The sequence below is a fragment of the Priapulus caudatus genome, unplaced genomic scaffold (genome assembly GCF_000485595.1).
Source record: "Priapulus caudatus unplaced genomic scaffold, Priapulus_caudatus-5.0.1 Scaffold257, whole genome shotgun sequence".
In the NCBI taxonomy this organism is placed as follows: Eukaryota; Metazoa; Priapulida; class Priapulimorpha; order Priapulimorphida; family Priapulidae; genus Priapulus; species Priapulus caudatus.
In genome coordinates, this window is record NW_014577318.1 from 190,006 (window position 1) to 207,016 (window position 17,011).

The 17,011-nt window shown below is 41.0% G+C and overlaps 1 protein-coding gene across 1 annotated transcript in view; it reads left to right on the forward strand.

Moving 5' to 3' along the window:
* Positions 1-3: 3 nt before the first annotated feature.
* The window catches only part of LOC106808167 (26S proteasome non-ATPase regulatory subunit 1-like), an 18,187-nt gene continuing 1,179 nt past the window's right edge, over positions 4-17,011 (forward strand). The window contains exons 1-16 of the mRNA XM_014810758.1: positions 4-147; positions 887-1,004; positions 1,318-1,487; positions 1,803-2,002; positions 2,213-2,356; positions 2,732-2,800; positions 3,141-3,271; positions 3,814-3,877; positions 4,200-4,340; positions 4,899-4,987; positions 5,510-5,762; positions 11,982-12,042; positions 12,195-12,245; positions 12,890-12,966; positions 15,093-15,234; positions 16,391-16,465. Of these exons, the coding sequence (XP_014666244.1) occupies positions 129-147; positions 887-1,004; positions 1,318-1,487; positions 1,803-2,002; positions 2,213-2,356; positions 2,732-2,800; positions 3,141-3,271; positions 3,814-3,877; positions 4,200-4,340; positions 4,899-4,987; positions 5,510-5,762; positions 11,982-12,042; positions 12,195-12,245; positions 12,890-12,966; positions 15,093-15,234; positions 16,391-16,465 (1,804 nt within the window). The 5' untranslated portion in view covers positions 4-128. The remainder of the gene's footprint in view (positions 148-886; positions 1,005-1,317; positions 1,488-1,802; positions 2,003-2,212; positions 2,357-2,731; positions 2,801-3,140; positions 3,272-3,813; positions 3,878-4,199; positions 4,341-4,898; positions 4,988-5,509; positions 5,763-11,981; positions 12,043-12,194; positions 12,246-12,889; positions 12,967-15,092; positions 15,235-16,390; positions 16,466-17,011) is intronic.

Consider the following 17,011-nt stretch of genomic DNA (forward strand, 5'->3'; position numbering starts at 1 on the left):
GGGCAGCACTATCTTCACTACATTACATATTTCGCGCAGGTTTGCAGGTTGTCAGTTGACTAAATCGTAAGAACTTGCCGATTTTCAGTGATAAAACTATAAAAAAAGCATTTTAAATTAAACGGAAAATGAGGATAACGTCGGCTGGTAAGTATCAGTGAAAGCTGGAAGCCTTGCTTTATTGGTGGTCTAAATTATGGAGATATAGTGTAGAGCCGAGGTCCTCATTTCACGCGTTGCTGAGTCACTGTGTCTAACTCTAAGCGAGTGTCAGTGCGAGTGAGTAGGCCCTAGGCTAAATGAGTTACACAATTTTGTGTTGACTCTGAATGGTGAAGATTATAGATGTGCTTTCATTAATCTGTGGTCACATCTGCGTGCTTAGCCGTTACAATAATAAAATAATGGTAAATAAAACAAACTGTCACACACTCGCTGACGCTGAGACTGAGAGGGTCTATGTCCCCCTCATGTATACCGGAACGTACACCCTGGGTGCGGTCCGGTATACCGGAACGTACCCTGGTACTATCTAATATGCCGTACCGTACCTCGCCTACTCCACTAACGAGTCTAGGGAGTCGCCTACGCCTACTCCATAACCTAACCCTAATCCTAACCCTAATCCTAACCCTAACCATATCAAATAGTGACCAGGGTACGTTCCGGCAGTACCCTGGAGGACATAGACCCTATGAGCCTCGCTGACAGTGTCAGTGTCAATGCCAATGGCAATGCAATATTACCACGTGAATTCTATTATGTATCTGCCATTCTCACCAAGCTGTTCTAAGCGTAGTTCATAGCAGGTTTGTAAACTTCACACTGAACTTGTGTTTTCCCTTTACATGAAATGTACCTACTTGTTATTTTACGCACGTTTCAGCTGGAGTGATCTCCCTCCTGGATGAAAAAGAGTCGGAGCTTAAGTGGTTCGCATTGCAGAAGCTGGATGAACTCGTAGATGAATTCTGGGCTGAAATTTCTGAGGCTATTGAAAAAATGTAAGTATTGTATAACTGTGAGGGTGAGCCCATCGCAAGCATACATACACTTGTAGATGCCCATGTTGGTCTGTGAAATTAACACATTTCATTGGTCGAAAATTTAGTCATAATGAATGAATTGGTAGAAAATGATGTCTACTAGACAAGACATTGTAAAATTTGCAATAATATGAAATCATTGACCTGTGATGAAGTTATATATATATCCTATCCCTACAATGCGACACCATTCCATCCCATTACATCACCATGCTATGTCATTTACATCATGGATACAATATACACTCATTTTGCCATGTTTAACTTGCAGTGAGGTACTGTACGAAGATGACACATTCAAACACAGAGAGTTGGCAGCGTTAGTTGCATCAAAGGTCTACTATCATCTTGGATCGTTTGAGGATTCCCTGACGTATGCATTGGGTGCTGGATCCCTGTTTAATGTCAATCAGCAGTCGGAGTATGTGGAGACAACCATTGGTGAGAATATTGTGTGGAATCGATTGATATTGCTTGGTGTATCGATGATTTCAGTATTTTTCACTAGTGACACAAGTGATGTAGCATATAAAAGGCGTTGAAACATGCAAAACGTTGCTTCTGACAACAAGTGTTGGTTATTTGCAAGTTTTCACCTGTTAATTTATTACGGTGAGCATGTAAAAGACGAACACAAGTTACATGAGACATTTCTAAAAAAAATATCAGTACCTCTCTTACATTGAATTACTATATTCATGCGCTTTTATAATATAACCAGCGATTACCCATGATCCGAATGTTGTCTTTATGCAGCGAAGTGCATAGACCACTACACAAAGCTACGCATCTACAATGCGGACAACTCCGAGCAGAAGGATGTGGATGGCAGGCTGGAAGCCGTGGTGAATAAGATGCTGCAGCGTTGCCTTGACGACCGGAAGTATAGGCAGGCGATTGGAATCGCCCTGGAGACGAGGAGGCTGGACATCTTTCAGGACGCCATTAAGAAATCGGTTAGCAATTCAAAACACGAGTTTCGAAAAGCTTCTTTTTATTTTTAGCTTTTTTTTTTTAATGTCCATGAACTAGTAAAGTTAAGAGAGACAATACCTTTTTCAAGATATATGCTATGTATATATGTATGTATGTATATATATATATATAATATAAAACTAGTAATATAAAAATGACAGTTTAATAACTGTGGCACTGATGCTTCACAGGATGATGTGGCCGGTAATCTATCGTATGCTCAGAAGGTGTGCATGACGCTGATTCCAAATCGCCAGTTTCGTAACACCGTGCTGCGTGTACTGGTGGAATTGTACAGTGGATTGGAGACACCGGACTACATTGGTGTCTGTCAGGTACAGCTAGAGTATGCTAGTAGAAAGACAGTAGGATAGATCTAGCCCTACAAGTAGTAATGAGTCCAGAAGAAACTGACTGTGTAGATACTGATTGTGTATAATAGTGGCTTCAACTTTTTCTGCCAGCAGGTGGCACTACTGGTTCATTCGAAAGAGTATAGCGATTGTTTGATTTTTGTTTTCTTAATTATAACAATGAGATGTTAACAAAACGGTCATGTGTGGATTTTATTTTACCGTCAATTGTGATATGTTGATGTATATTTGTTCGATCTTTATCTATATTTCATGCTCGACGTATACTATGTATGTATAGGCATTTTCTATTACCCAGTTTGTTTTAGTAGGTTTCATTCCTGTTTAACTTTGCAGTGCTTGATCTTCCTTGACGACCCGTTGTCAGTCGCGGAGATTTTGGAAAAGTTGATCAAACAGAGTGAGGTAGGATAGTAGATCCTGTTAAATTAAGTGAATCTGCATATAATATCAATGCATATGAATTAATTAGCACTATTAGTTTTTATTGTGTTTCAAACTATATTTGTAATTAACATTGATTCTCCCTTTTCTTCATACAATTATAGAGCCACTTACAATTCTTCGTAAACTGTCATGTCATAGCTGTAGGTTTTTCCAATTTAAGGGGACACATAATTTAGATACATCTGTAGCAGAATTTACTTCGTGAAGGTATCGTGGCAAGGTAACACAATCGTAGGAAAGTCGCATTTAAGGTTATTATGTTTTTTAGTTATGATCGTTGTTTTGATTTCTTCTTCAGCATGGCACCTTGATGGCGTATCAGATTGCCTTTGATCTGTATGAGAGTGCGACCCAGCAGTTCCTCAACAGGGTTCATCAGGCGCTGAGGGGCACCATGGGGCTGCCGGGATCGGAAGCAGCCACGGAGGGGTACGTACATCAGAGTTTCTTCTGAGGGAAAATTAGACAAAGGAGGTAATGGCCAGTTTGGGGAAAAAATGGATGGCAGTCCAACTAATCAAATAACGGAAAAGTATAGAACCACGCGTCACATAACTCAATAAACGCACATGGCAATCTAAATATGCCAGAAGCACGTGGTGATCAGATCTATTCATTTTTGGGTTGACACTATTTTGACAACGGCAGATAAATACAGGAACATTTTCACAACCGCGATGTTAAATTTGACAACGGCGGTGCACCACTGTGCCTCTTATGTATAAGAAACCCTGTACATGCCACAGCTGTTATTGTTTGTTGATTACTTATTGATTAGTGGGCAACAAAATGTTTCATTCGGAAGTTTTTTTAAACATGATTTTAAACAGTAAAAACAATGAGAGGCAGACCAAAATCTAAATAATATCATCGTTTTAGTGATGTAGGTCCTGCCCAGTGTCCCTCTGTCCCAGAAAATATATTCGTGTTTTAATGGTATTGTGGGAAAATCTTATGTATTATTGTTTCAGAGATGATTCTATGGAAACCGATGTAAAACTAGAAGACAAAGATCATTCAACAGAGAAGAAACAGGTGACGTAATAAAAAATCTTAACTTTGCAAATATTTTAAAATATAGAAATTGTGTATAGGATTAGTAATTTTCTAGTGGTAATTAGGTTCTGTTCTATGGTCTGATATAACACAATGTTCCCAATCGGTAATCGAATTGCATAATAGAGTGAACATATATGTACTCTATCATTCATGTGAGTGTACATCACTAGTAAACACGTTCATAACAGTAGGGTACGTAGATTAACAAACATTGATCATGCGGGACTTTTTCCATGTTCTTGTCAGGATGATGAACGTTTTAGTCTATAAAATACATGAATGAATTTTTGCATTTCAGGATTCAAAGGAAGACAAGGCAGTCCATGACAAAATGAAGAAACTTTCGTCGATTCTAACAGGAGAGACATCAATAGGATTACATCTGCAGTTTTTGATTCGAAATAACAAAACGGACATGCTGATACTAAAAAATACAAAGGTAAGTCCAAAATTCTTATTGAGGTTAATTGACAGATAAGAGGTATCACAATGTTCAGCCTCTATTTTCCTACTCATTTACCCCACTTCTTGTGGTGGTAATGAAGTCATGTATACATAAATTCTGGTTAACTGCAAACCATCTCTTCAATGGAGGCCCATGTCGTGGTGTGTTTTTAACGTACGTGTGCTATAACACTTTCACAGCATAATCAGTGGTAGCTCAATATTTTAATCCATTTCTTTATTTTCTTTCTCTTTTTCTTTCTCTTGGTCTTATTCTTGTTCCTCTCTTTCCTTAACTTGGGTGGGTTTTACTAACGAGGTGTTTTCAAGCCCCTGTGTCAATGATTACAAAACTAAACATTATATACTAAATTACTCTAAATTACTCTAAAAGTAACTAAAACACTCTAAAATTTTCTAGCTCTATAATCTATATAAAATTGACATTCAGTGCGTAGGAAGCGAGGAAGTTTTGCGGTGACAATTGTGGCGTGTATGATCTTGGACATGCTTAGGCACACGTGATGATAGCTATTGAATCTATGTTGTTCAGGATGTGGTCAGAAACTCAGTGTGTCACACAGCGACGGTGATCGCCAACGCGTTCACGCACTGCGGAACAACGAGCGACGCTTTCCTACGGTGAGTTCACAGCTGAACCGTCCCGCTGTTGTTCCACACCGTTCGACGAACATGTAATAGACTATCGAACCTGACATTCTCTACCTTTTTGTTCTGTCCTCATAACTTTTGATTTTACAGCAGTGTTTATTCTTCAACTTGTGGTCGTCTACATTTTCGGACAGAAATGGTTTAAATGTGCGGAAAAGTTTGTGAATAATTCACTATTTACAGCGATTCGCAACGATCGCAACCCTTCTTGGTGAACCTCTATAAAACCCTATACATCTACGTTTGCGTGCGCACGTGGGGCATATCAATTCTCAAAACTTCGATCGTATCAAAAACGAGTATCAAAAACGTAGAATTAGGATGCGACGACCTCGCGACACGATCACGGCGCAGTACTGGGTATGTAGCGCGGCTATCGCGACCTTCTTCGCAATGAGCGATAACAGGAAATATTATACGATAAGAAAAACAAACCCTAACCGCGACTTTGTCTCTCGTCTAATCGTCGTCCTCGTCGTCGTCGTCGTTCAGGGACAATCTGGAGTGGCTCGCGCGGGCGACCAACTGGGCGAAGTTTACGGCGACGGCGAGTCTCGGCGTGATCCACAAGGGACACGAGAAGGAGGCGCTGAGCCTGATGGCGACCTACCTTCCCAAGGACACGGGTCCCGGCAGCGCGTACTCTGAGGGAGGCGGTCTCTTCGCGCTGGGAATGATCCACGCGAACCACGGCGGCAAGACGACCGACTACCTGCTCAATCAGCTGAAGGATGCGACGACCGACGTGAGCCCGGCTGTTCTCTTGTTGTTGTTTTTTATTTTTTTTTATTTTAGTTAATTTTGTATTATTATGTTTTATTTTATTTTTTATTTGTGTGATATTATCGTGTGTATATGATTACATTATTTGTGTATTATATTATTTTATTAAAATTTTTTTTGTATAAATTGTTGTTAGTACTATTAATTAAGTTGTGTTAATTAGAAGTTGTTATCACTGCACGTATGAGTGTCGCCCCATCTCCGCTGTAATCAGAATACCTGATAGACAAAAGATGGCACCACAGATAAAATCACACAATAGTCTCCTAATTTAAATGTCGGAAAGTGTGTGTTATACTTACTATACACGCATGTCAGGGATAGTGTAAATAATATACAGTGGAACCCTGATTTTACGCGCTCCGATTTAACGCGAATTCAGATATAACGCGATGAGTCGTTGGCCCCCCTTTTTTTGCTTTTATATAGGCACGTATATATAACCCTGATTTAGTGCGATCCCGCTTTTTTCGCGATGACATTTTATGGACGGCCCAAACCATCGCGTTATAATGGGACTACACTGTATTATGTGTAAGTCAAATGCATAGTGCATTCTGCAACTGAAATGGAATGTTTTTTTATTATATTAGATGGTGAGGCATGAGCTGCTCTCGGGTCTCGCTTAGCTGCGATGGCACTGCAAGACAGGTAATCCTGAATACGAAAAAATTGCGTTATCATCATCGTTGCACGGCGACGTCATTAATGTCGTTTATCGATTACGTCGGGTCCGTCGTGCTATCTCCTATGGACGTTAGTGGATTAGCATGATCATGAGATCCCATGTGCCTCTCATTTACAGATGTCTACGATCAACTGAAGATGAACCTACTACAAGATGACGCAGTCACCGGTGAGTTAATTGGAAGATGTGGATGGATTCCCTCGGGTGAATTAAGATAATATATAATATAGTTATTCTGCTTCTGATGTGAAGTTGCAACTACAGCCACGAGTGTTTTCTGTGTCCCTGAAAAAATGGTTGCGTGCGTGAAAAGCGAATGCTGAACTTTGTGTCTGAACTCACACTTTTCACAAAATAGCAGTGAAATCCTTTTGTTATAACTGTAGCTATAAGTTCTAAGTATATCCATTACTTTAAAGGCAGATCCTAAAGTTTGACACTGTATTGGGCAATTTGAAAGTGCGTGCCTCGAAAGTTTTCGGAAATCACTAAGAAAAGCGATAAGTCCTCAGGGGTTGGAAATTATATTGTTTGAGAGAAATACCAGCAGACTTCACCATGATATTAGGTCGGAATGAATTAGAGACTCGGTAGGAGTGTCAGTTCTATGACCATTAATTGGCTCAATGATTGCGTGCTTAGAGCCTCTGTACACTGCCAATCGTGCGCCATACACTCAGCGTTGGATTGTCAATACTAAGTTGGAAATTATATTGTGAGAAATACCAGGCAGACTTCACCATGATATTAGGTCCTGAATGAATTAGAGGACTCGTAGGAGTGACAGTTCTATGACGATTAATTGCCTCATGATCGCGTGCTTGAGCCTCTGTACACTGCCAATCGTGCGCCATTGTCGATGCTAAGTAAAAAAAACACATACTTGCCTCGCTCCATCTCACTGCATTTATTTATCGGCTGTTCACGGAGCTATGGATCTACTTGTAAATCTAATTCTAATTCTATCTTTCTATTAGGTGAAGCTGCTGGGTTGGCAATGGAGCTTGTCCATGCTGGGTTCCAAGTCACCTACTGCCATCGAAGATATGGTTTCGGTAAGCGATAATCAAGGCATTTAACGATTGACTGCTCCTGTTACGTACAGCGCTTGACCGTGAGAATATCTGTATATTATTGTAGATATAAGTTTATAGCAGATATATTGTATTATATATATATATTGCCAGCATGAATGTATTGTACCAACATATGTTTATAGTAGTACATATGTTAACAATATCTTTAAGCAGGGTGCGAAATTAACGGGAATCCGGCAGTCAAATGCTCGCTGATTAACTATCGGACTCCGCTGATTTGATGATATGGCAGAGTTCCGTGTGACTCCTTGAAAATTCTGCTATACTCAACTAGTTAATGTTATTCAGAGGCACGGCCTCGCGGAATTACCGTATTTATTCAGCAAATGTCCAAAAAAAAATTTGGCAGACGGTCATCGCATAAATCTTCAAATAAGCACATGCGTTATTGTTGTTATGCTTTAGTTTTGTACTTCAGACTGCTGACTCTCTCTTTTTGAAGGCAGGGAGTCCGGTTGGACTCGCTTGTTCAAAAAGTTAATTTTTACCCCTGTCTTATATGGTCCTGCGATTCATTGTTATGGCATCAATTTCTCATACGGAATGTAGTATCATATATATATATATATATTTCAGGGGAAAATTTTCTACGATGCTAGTCTCAATTCTACCCCTCATATTTTAGTTCCGATTTCCCTGCATAGTGTAACGTAATCTAATATAAAATTAATCGAGATAAGCGGTTAACCGCTAAAAAGAAGGCTATGCATATCACTATGTACACATCTGTGAGTAATATGTGAATATTGTATAGATGTCATCCATCACTGTGATACTTCAATGCTCGCTTGTTTGAATTTTATTCGATTTTCTTTCATGTTTAACCCTAACTTAGGGCCCTTCCTGATAATTACAGAAACGATAAAACCAAGCAGAAAAACTACGAAACTGGAACCGGAACTTTTGCCGGCGTCATTTCCTTCAGGCAAATTTGCGCACGATGTATCTCATTAGCGAATTACTATGATCGCATCCCCCGCGTCGCTCGGTGACGCATTATTAGGCGGAGGCGGTCGTCTCAGATGGAGCATGTTGTCTGTAGTTCCGCTCTCTCTTCTCTCGGATCGTGAGAAACTGGAGGCACGTGGTCTAATTGACTAACCCCCCCCGCAGGCTGATTGCCATTGCCCCGTATCTTTGTGGCGTATAAAATTATCAGATGCCTGTGGTGCAGGAGACGCACATGAAATTTAGGTCTAACAGTGTATGCCCATTTTACGATGTTGCATTTACGACTTCACATTAACGAACCTTTTCAAATTACCCAAAATTGAAAAGCACAAAAAAATGCAACTAACCATACGGCAGCAGATCCCTGTGAATCTAAACCACGGCAATATGCAGACTTCTTTGTTTTTCGTGGTGCATTTTGGATGCAAATGATAGCATTTAATTGCATTATAATTTGGTCTTGTTTTGACGATCTTTTCATTTTAACGGAGCCTTTTTTAGTGGAAGCCTAACCCTAGAGGTGCCCGTAGAACGGGACCTGTATTCTGGAAAAAAAAACATTGAGTGCATAGTAGCCTTGCACTTTACGCAGGTATAGTAGCTGCATCTCTAAAATAAGGGCGGCACGCTTCGTTTGTTTAGCCGTCGTATACCATTCTCCTTTAGGATTCCTCACTGTCCAGCATTGGTTAGTATAGCGCTACTTCTGGTTCACTGAAGGATTTCGCTATTTCAGACATTTGCTCCACCTATTATAATTAGTCCTGCTGCAATCACCTTCAGCTCATAACCCACAAAGGTGGTTTTTCGAGCATTTCCCGAAAACAAAAATGAGTCCCACGAGCCCGCGAGAATACATTGAGAATTGGCTCTTCAGTTGTGTTGTCATTTGTTGTTTCTAGTATTGCGCAGGATGCACGAATTGACGTCTTCAGTTCATGTCTCTCGTTCGTTGTCGTGTAAGAGAAAATGCCGACCGGCAAAATTACGATTGATGAATTGACGAATTTTATTTAGTCGTGTCTCTTGTTCGTCCGCAGTATGCGCGAGAATGGAACACGAACTCGACGTCTTCAAGTTGCGCCTCTCGTTCGTTTGTAAACATTTCCTGGCGAGAGAAAATAACGACCGACTCGGGACAAAATACGGCGACGAGTTTGACGATCTCTGCAGTCATGTGTCTCGTATGTTTGCAGTACGCGAGGAGACTCAGCTGCGAAGATCATCCGGCAGGCTGGCGGTGCATCGCGCTCGTCATGTAAACGGCATGCTGGAGGAGGCAGACCCACCATAGAGAGCCTCGCGCGGCGACAAGGACCCCATGCCCTGCCGCAGATCAGGTGTGTAGACGACGTCGCCAACGCATCCCCCCCCCTCGCCCGTCTCTCTCGTTTGTCGTCGTTTTTCTCCTCGTTCATCTTTTCTCTCTCCAGAATTTTTTTTATCTCTTCCCGCGCGCTTTCGTTCTCGAGGGATCGCGTTGAGGCTGCGCAACCATGTTGGCTTTGTTCCGTAATGTGCTCCGTCCCAGCAGTGCTACTCGCTCTTACGTGCGTACGGTTGTTAGATTAACGCGTACGGTGTGTTAGATTTACGACAGCATCCTAAAGCATCGAGAGGGCATTGCGCGAGACAAGGACCCCATCCTGCGCAGATCAGGTCTCTAAACTCTAACGTCGCCATCCTCGTCTCTTTCTTCTCGTTCTCCTCGTTTTTCTCCCTCGTTCATCTTTCCTCTTTCATTTTTTATCTTTTTTTCTCGCGTGCTGTCGCTTTCTTTTTCGGAGGGAGCGTGCAGTCTCGGCAGCCATGTTGCTCTGGTTTCCGTAATGTGCTCTTCCCAGCAGTGCTACTCACTCTTACGTGCGTACGGTTGTTAGATTAACGGCTGCATCCTGAACCCATTTCTACACTATAAGAATTAGTGGAAGTAGAAGTAGAAGAAGAAGAAAAAGTAGGGTGTCGACTAAAGCCAATCTAGATGAAGTGCGTTGGTCAGTTGCGCTATTGTACTGTACTATTTCCTCGTTTTTTCTCCTCGTTCATCCTTTCTCTCTCCATTTTTCATCTGTCTCCTCGAGGCTGTGATAACAATGTTGCTTTGGTTTCCGTAACGCACTCTGTCCAGCAGTGCTACTCACTCTAGTATGATTGTTAGGTTAACGCACGGCAGCATCCTAAACCCATTTCTATGGGCGGGTGCCGAGTAAAGCGAATCGAGATGAAGTGCGTTTCTCAGTGGCGATGTGGTTCTATCAGCCTTAAAACACACTACTGTTTGTTCACCGAGAATTATTCCACTCGGCTAATAGGTTAGCGGTTATCTGAATACTAATTTCCTCGTTCTTATTCATTTTGTTCGGAAATTGTAATTGAATAAAATTAATCTTTTGCATTTTTCAAATGACCTTGACAATATAACGTTGGACAGATAACTTGCCGATACTCAGTCACTTAGATGAATTAAACAAATCCTGTATTTTATATTAAAAAAATTTATTGAAGGCATATATGCATATGCCTTTATCCTTGTAATATTCATGATATGAAATACCCCTCAAAAATTCTCCACTGTCTGAGATAAATGGACAGAAAACCAAAATGTAAAAAAACATAAATGCACTGAAATATTATAGTGTTATACTGTTATATTATAGTGTAAAAGCTATGGAAAAGTTCATATCTATGCGTAATTTGGTTGAGACATGTTATCTTATGTTTCTGCTAAACTGTGTGCATGTATTTTTTATGTTCGACAATATTATCATGTGTTCAACACGTCCTTGGCATTGATCCTCAACGGTCATTTACTTTCTTTAGAGTCTAATTCTCATACAACGTTGTCGCTTGTTGTAGGGATGTACACTGTTGCGATGGCATACTGTGGATCAGGAAACAACAAGGCCATTCGTCGGCTGCTGCATGTTGCTGTGAGTATAGCATATCTATATCTTGGTACAAATAAATAATACAATTGTAACTGCAATTGTAAGTAATTTGAGACGTTAGCCTTGCTCTACAGCTTTTACGTGTGTGTGTGTGTGTGTATGTGTGCTCGTGTCCGTTCGTGCACGTGTATGTGCGTTCTTGTTCGTGTCTGTGCTTATAATGGTGCAGCATTGTTGATAACAGCATTGCTCGAGTGTTATACTTACTATACACGCATGTCAGGGATAGTGTAAATAATATACAGTGGAACCCTGATTTTACGCGCGTCCCGATTTAACGCGAATTCAGATATAACGCGATGAGTCGTTGGTCCCCCTTTTTTTGCTTTTATATAGGCACGTATATATAACCCCGATTTAGTGCGATCCCGCTTTTTTCGCGATGACATTTTATGGACCCCAACCATCGCGTTATAATGGGGCTACACTGTATTATGTGTAAGTCAAATGCATAGTGCATTCTGCAACTGAAATGGAATTTTTTTTTATTATATTAGATGGTGAGGCATGGAGCTGCTCTGGGTCTCGGCTTAGCTGCGATGGGCACTGCAAGACAAGGTATCCATATACGAAAAATTGCGTTATCATCATCGTTGCACGCGACGTCATTAATGTCGTTTATCGATTACGTCGGGTCCGTCGTGCTATCTAACTATGGTGACGTTAGTGATTAGCATGATCATGAGATCCCATGTGCCTCTCATTTACAGATGTCTACGATCAACTGAAGATGAACCTACTACAAGATGACGCAGTCACCGGTGAGTTAATTGGAAGATGTGGATGGATTCCCTCGGGTGATCTAAGATATATATATATAGTTATTCTGCTTCTGATTGTGAAGTTGCAACTGCAGCCACGAGTGTTTTCTGTGTCCCTGAAAAAATGGTTGCATGCGTGAAAAGCGAATGCTGAACTTTGTGTCTGAACTCACACTTTTCACAAAATGGCAGTGAAATCCTTTTTTTTGTTATAACTGTAGCTATAAGTTCTAAGTATATCCATTACTTTAAAGGCAGATCTAAAGTTTGACACTGTATTGGGCAATTTTGAAAGTGTGCCTCGAAAGTTTTCGGAAATCATAAGAAAAGCGATAAGTCCTCAGGGGTTGGAAATTATATTGTTTGGAGAAATACCAGGCAGACTTCACCATGATATTAGGTCTGAATGAATTAGAGGACTCGGTAGGAGTGACAGTTCTATGACCATTAATTGGCTCATGATTGCGTGCTTAGAGCCTCTGTACACTGCCAATCGTGCGCCATTCACTCAGCGTTGGATTGTCGATGCTAAGTAAAAAAATACACATACTTGCCTCGCTCCATCTCACTGCATTTATTTATCGAGCTGTTCACGGAGCTATGGATCTACTTGTAAATCTAATTCTAATTCTATCTTCTATTAGGTGAAGCTGCTGGGTTGGCAATGGGACTTGTCATGCTGGGTTCCAAGTCACCTACTGCCATCGAAGATATGGTTTCGGTAAGCGATAATCAAGCATTTAACGATTGACTGCTCCTGTTACGTACAGCGCTTTGACCGTGAGAATATCTGTATATTATTGTAGATATAAGTTTATACAGATATATGTATGTATATATATATATATGCAGCATGAATGTATTGTAAACATATGTTTATAGTAGTACATATGTAACAATATCTTACAGGGTGCGAAATTAACGGGAATCCGGAGTCAAATGCTCCCTGATTAACTATCGGACTCCCTGATTTGAGATATGCAGGAGTTCGTGTGACTCCCTGAAAATTCTGCTATACTAACTAGTTAATTTATTTCAGAGCACGGCCTCGCGGAATTACCGTATTTATTCAGCAAATGTCCAAAAAAAATTTGGCAGACGTGCATCGCATAAATCTTCAAAATAAGCACATGCGTTATTGTTGTTATGCTTTAGTTTTGTACTTCAGACTGCTGACTCTCTCTTTTTGAAGGCAGGGAGTCGGTTGGACTCGCTTGTTCAAAAGTTAATTTCTACCCCTGTCTTATATGGTCCTGCGATTCATTGTTATGGCATCAATTTTTTCTCATACGGAATGTAGTATCATATATATATATATATATTCAGGGGAAAATTTTCTACGATGCTAGTCTCAATTCTAGCCCCTCAATATTTTAGTTTCCATTTCCCTGCATAGTGTAACGTAATCTAATATAAAATTAATCGAGATAACGGTTAACCGCTAAATAGAAGGCTATACATATCACTATGTACACATCTGTGATTATATGTGAATATTGTATAGATGTCATCCATCACTGTGATACTTCAATGCTGCTTGTTGAATTTTATTCGGTTTTCTTTCATTTTAACCCTAACTTAGGGCCCTTCCGATAATTACAGAAACGATAAAACCAAGCAAAAACTAACGAAACTCGACGGAACTTTTGCCGCGTATTTCCCTTCAGGCAAATTTGCGCACGATGTATCTCATTAGCGGAATTACTATGATCGCATCCCCGCGCTCGCTCGTGACGCATTATTAGCGGAGACGGTCGTTCTCAGATGAGGCATGTCTGTCTGTAGTTCCGCTCTCTCTTCTCTCGGATCGTGAGAAACTAGAGGCACGTGGTCTAATTGACTAACCCCCGCAGGCTGATTGCCATTGCCCCGTATCTTTGTGGCGTATAAAATTAAGATGCTGTGGTGCAGGAGACGCACATGAAATTTAGGTCATACAGGTAGGTCCCATTTTACGATGGTTCATTTTACGACTTTTCGCATTAACGACCTTTTCAAAATTACCTCAAAAATTGAAAACGACAAAAAAAATCGCAACTAACATATCGCAGCAACTCCTGTGAATCCAAACACGCAATATGCACTTCTTTTGTTTTTCGTGGTGCATTTTGGATGCAATGATAGCATTTAATTGCATTATAATTTGGTCTTGTTTTACGACTTTTCATTTTACGACCCTTTTTTAGTGGAACCTAACCCTACCGTAAAACGGGACCTGTATTCTGAAAAAAACACATTGACTGCATAATAGCCTTCTGCACTAGCAGGTATATGCTCATTCTAAATAAGGCGGCACGCTTCTTGTTACCCGTATAATTCCCTTTAGGATTCCTCACTGTCAGCATTGGTTAGTATAGGCTACTCCACTGAGGATTTCGTCTATTTCAGACATTTGCTCCCCTATGTATAATTATGTCTGCTGCACCAGCCTTCAGCTCATAGTTCGCAAGGTGGTTTTCGGAGGCATTTACCGCAAAACAAAAATGCGTCCCACGAGCCGCGAAATACATTGAGGAATTGGCGTCTTCAGTTGTGTTGTCATTTGGTTTGTTTCTAGTATCGCGCAGGAGACGAATTGACGTCTTCAGTTCATGTCTCTCGTTCGTTTTTGTAAAATTTCTGTGAGAGAAAATGCGCGACCGGGCAAAATACGATTGATGAATTGACGATTTTCTTTAGTCGTGTCTCTTGTTCGTTCCCAGTATGCGCAGGAATTGGAAACGAATCGACGTCTTCAGTTGCGCCTCTCGTTCGTTTGTAAATTGTCTGCGAGAGAAAATGCACGAGCGGCGAAATACGGCGACGAGTTGACGATCCTCTTCAGTCATGTGTCTCGTATGTTTGCAGTACGCGCAGGAGACTCAGCATGAGAAGATCATCCGGGGGCTGGCGGTGGGCATCGCGCTCGTCATGTACGGCATGCTGGAGGAGGCAGACCCACTCATAGAGAGCCTCGCGCGGGACAAGGACCCCATCCTGCGCAGATCAGGTATCCAACGCAGTGGTTCATAACCTTTTTTTGAGTGATGCACCCCTTTGAGAATCTAGTGAAAGCTATGGACCCCTGCCCAGACAAATGCACATATAAGCACATAAACACACAATTTTGAATGTGTCTTTCTTTTTCGGAGGGAGCGTGCAGTCTCGGCAGCCATGTTGCTCTGGTTTCCGTAATGTGCTCTTCCCAGCAGTGCTACTCACTCTTACGTGCGTGAAGTTTTAGGAAGTAGAAGAAGAAGAAAAAGTGAGGGTGTCGACTAAAGCCAATCTAGATGAAGTGCGTTGGTCAGTTGCGCTATTGTACTGTACTATTTCCTCGTTTTTTCTCCTCGTTCATCCTTTCTCTCTCCATTTTTCATCTGTCTCCTCGAGGCTGTGATAACAATGTTGCTTTGGTTTCCGTAACGCACTCTGTCCAGCAGTGCTACTCACTCTAGTATGATTGTTAGGTTAACGCACGGCACGCATCTAAACCCATTTCTATGGGCGGGTGCCGAGTAAAGCGAATCGAGATGAAGAGTGCGTTTCTCAGTGGCGATGTGGTTCTATCAGCCTTAAAACACACTACTGTTTGTTCACCGAGAATTATTCCCATCGGCTAATAGGTTAGCGGTTATCTGAATACTAATTTCCTCGTTCTTATTCATTTTGTTCGGAAATTGTAGTTGAATAAAATTAATCTTTTGCATTTTTTCAAATGACCTTGACAATATAACGTTGGACAGATAACTTGCCGATACTCAGTCACTTAGATGAATTAAACAAATCCTGTATTTTATATTAAAAAAATTTATTGAAGGCATATATGCATATGCCTTTATCTTGTAATATTCATGATATGAAATACCCTCAAAATTCTCCACTGTCTGAGATAAATGGACAGAAAACCAAATGTAAAAAAACATAAATGCACTGAAATATTATAGTGTTATACTGTTATATTATAGTGTAAAAGCTATGGAAAAGTTCATATCTATGCGTAATTTGGTTGAGACATGTTATCTTATGTTTCTGCTAAACTGTGTGCATGTATTTTTTATGTTCGACAATATTATCATGTGTTCAACACGTCCTTGCATTGATCCTCAACGGTCATTTACTTTCTTTAGAGTCTAATTCTCATACAACGTTGTCGCTTGTTGTAGGGATGTACACTGTTGCGATGGCATACTGTGGATCAGGAAACAATAAGGCCATTCGTCGGCTGCTGTCATGTTGCTGTGAGTATAGCATATCTATATCTTGGTACAAATAAATAATACAATTGTAACTGCAATTGTAAGTAATTTGAGACGTTAGCCTTGCCCTACAGCTTTTACGTGTGTGTGTGCGTGCGTGCGTGCGTGCTCGTGTCCGGTTCGTGCACGTGTATGTGCGTTCTTGTTCGTGTCTGTGCTTATAATGGTGGCAGCATTGATAACAGCATTTGATCGTCTATATATGTGTGTGCGTGTGCGTACGTGTGCGTGCGTATAGTGGTTGGGTGCGGCGTGGTTATTGTATAACAGCATTGATCGTCTATATATGTGTGTGGTGTGCGTGCGTGTGCGTGCGTATAGTGTTGGTGCGGCGCTGGTTATTGATAACAGCATTGATCGTCTATATATGTGTATGCGTGTGCGTACGTGTGCGTGCGTATAGTGTTTGGTGCGGCCGTGGTTATTGATAACAGTATTGATCGTCTATATATGTGTGTGCGTGTGTGTCCGTGTGCCTGCGTATAGTGTTGGTGCGCGCGTGGTTATTGATAACAGCATTGATCGTCT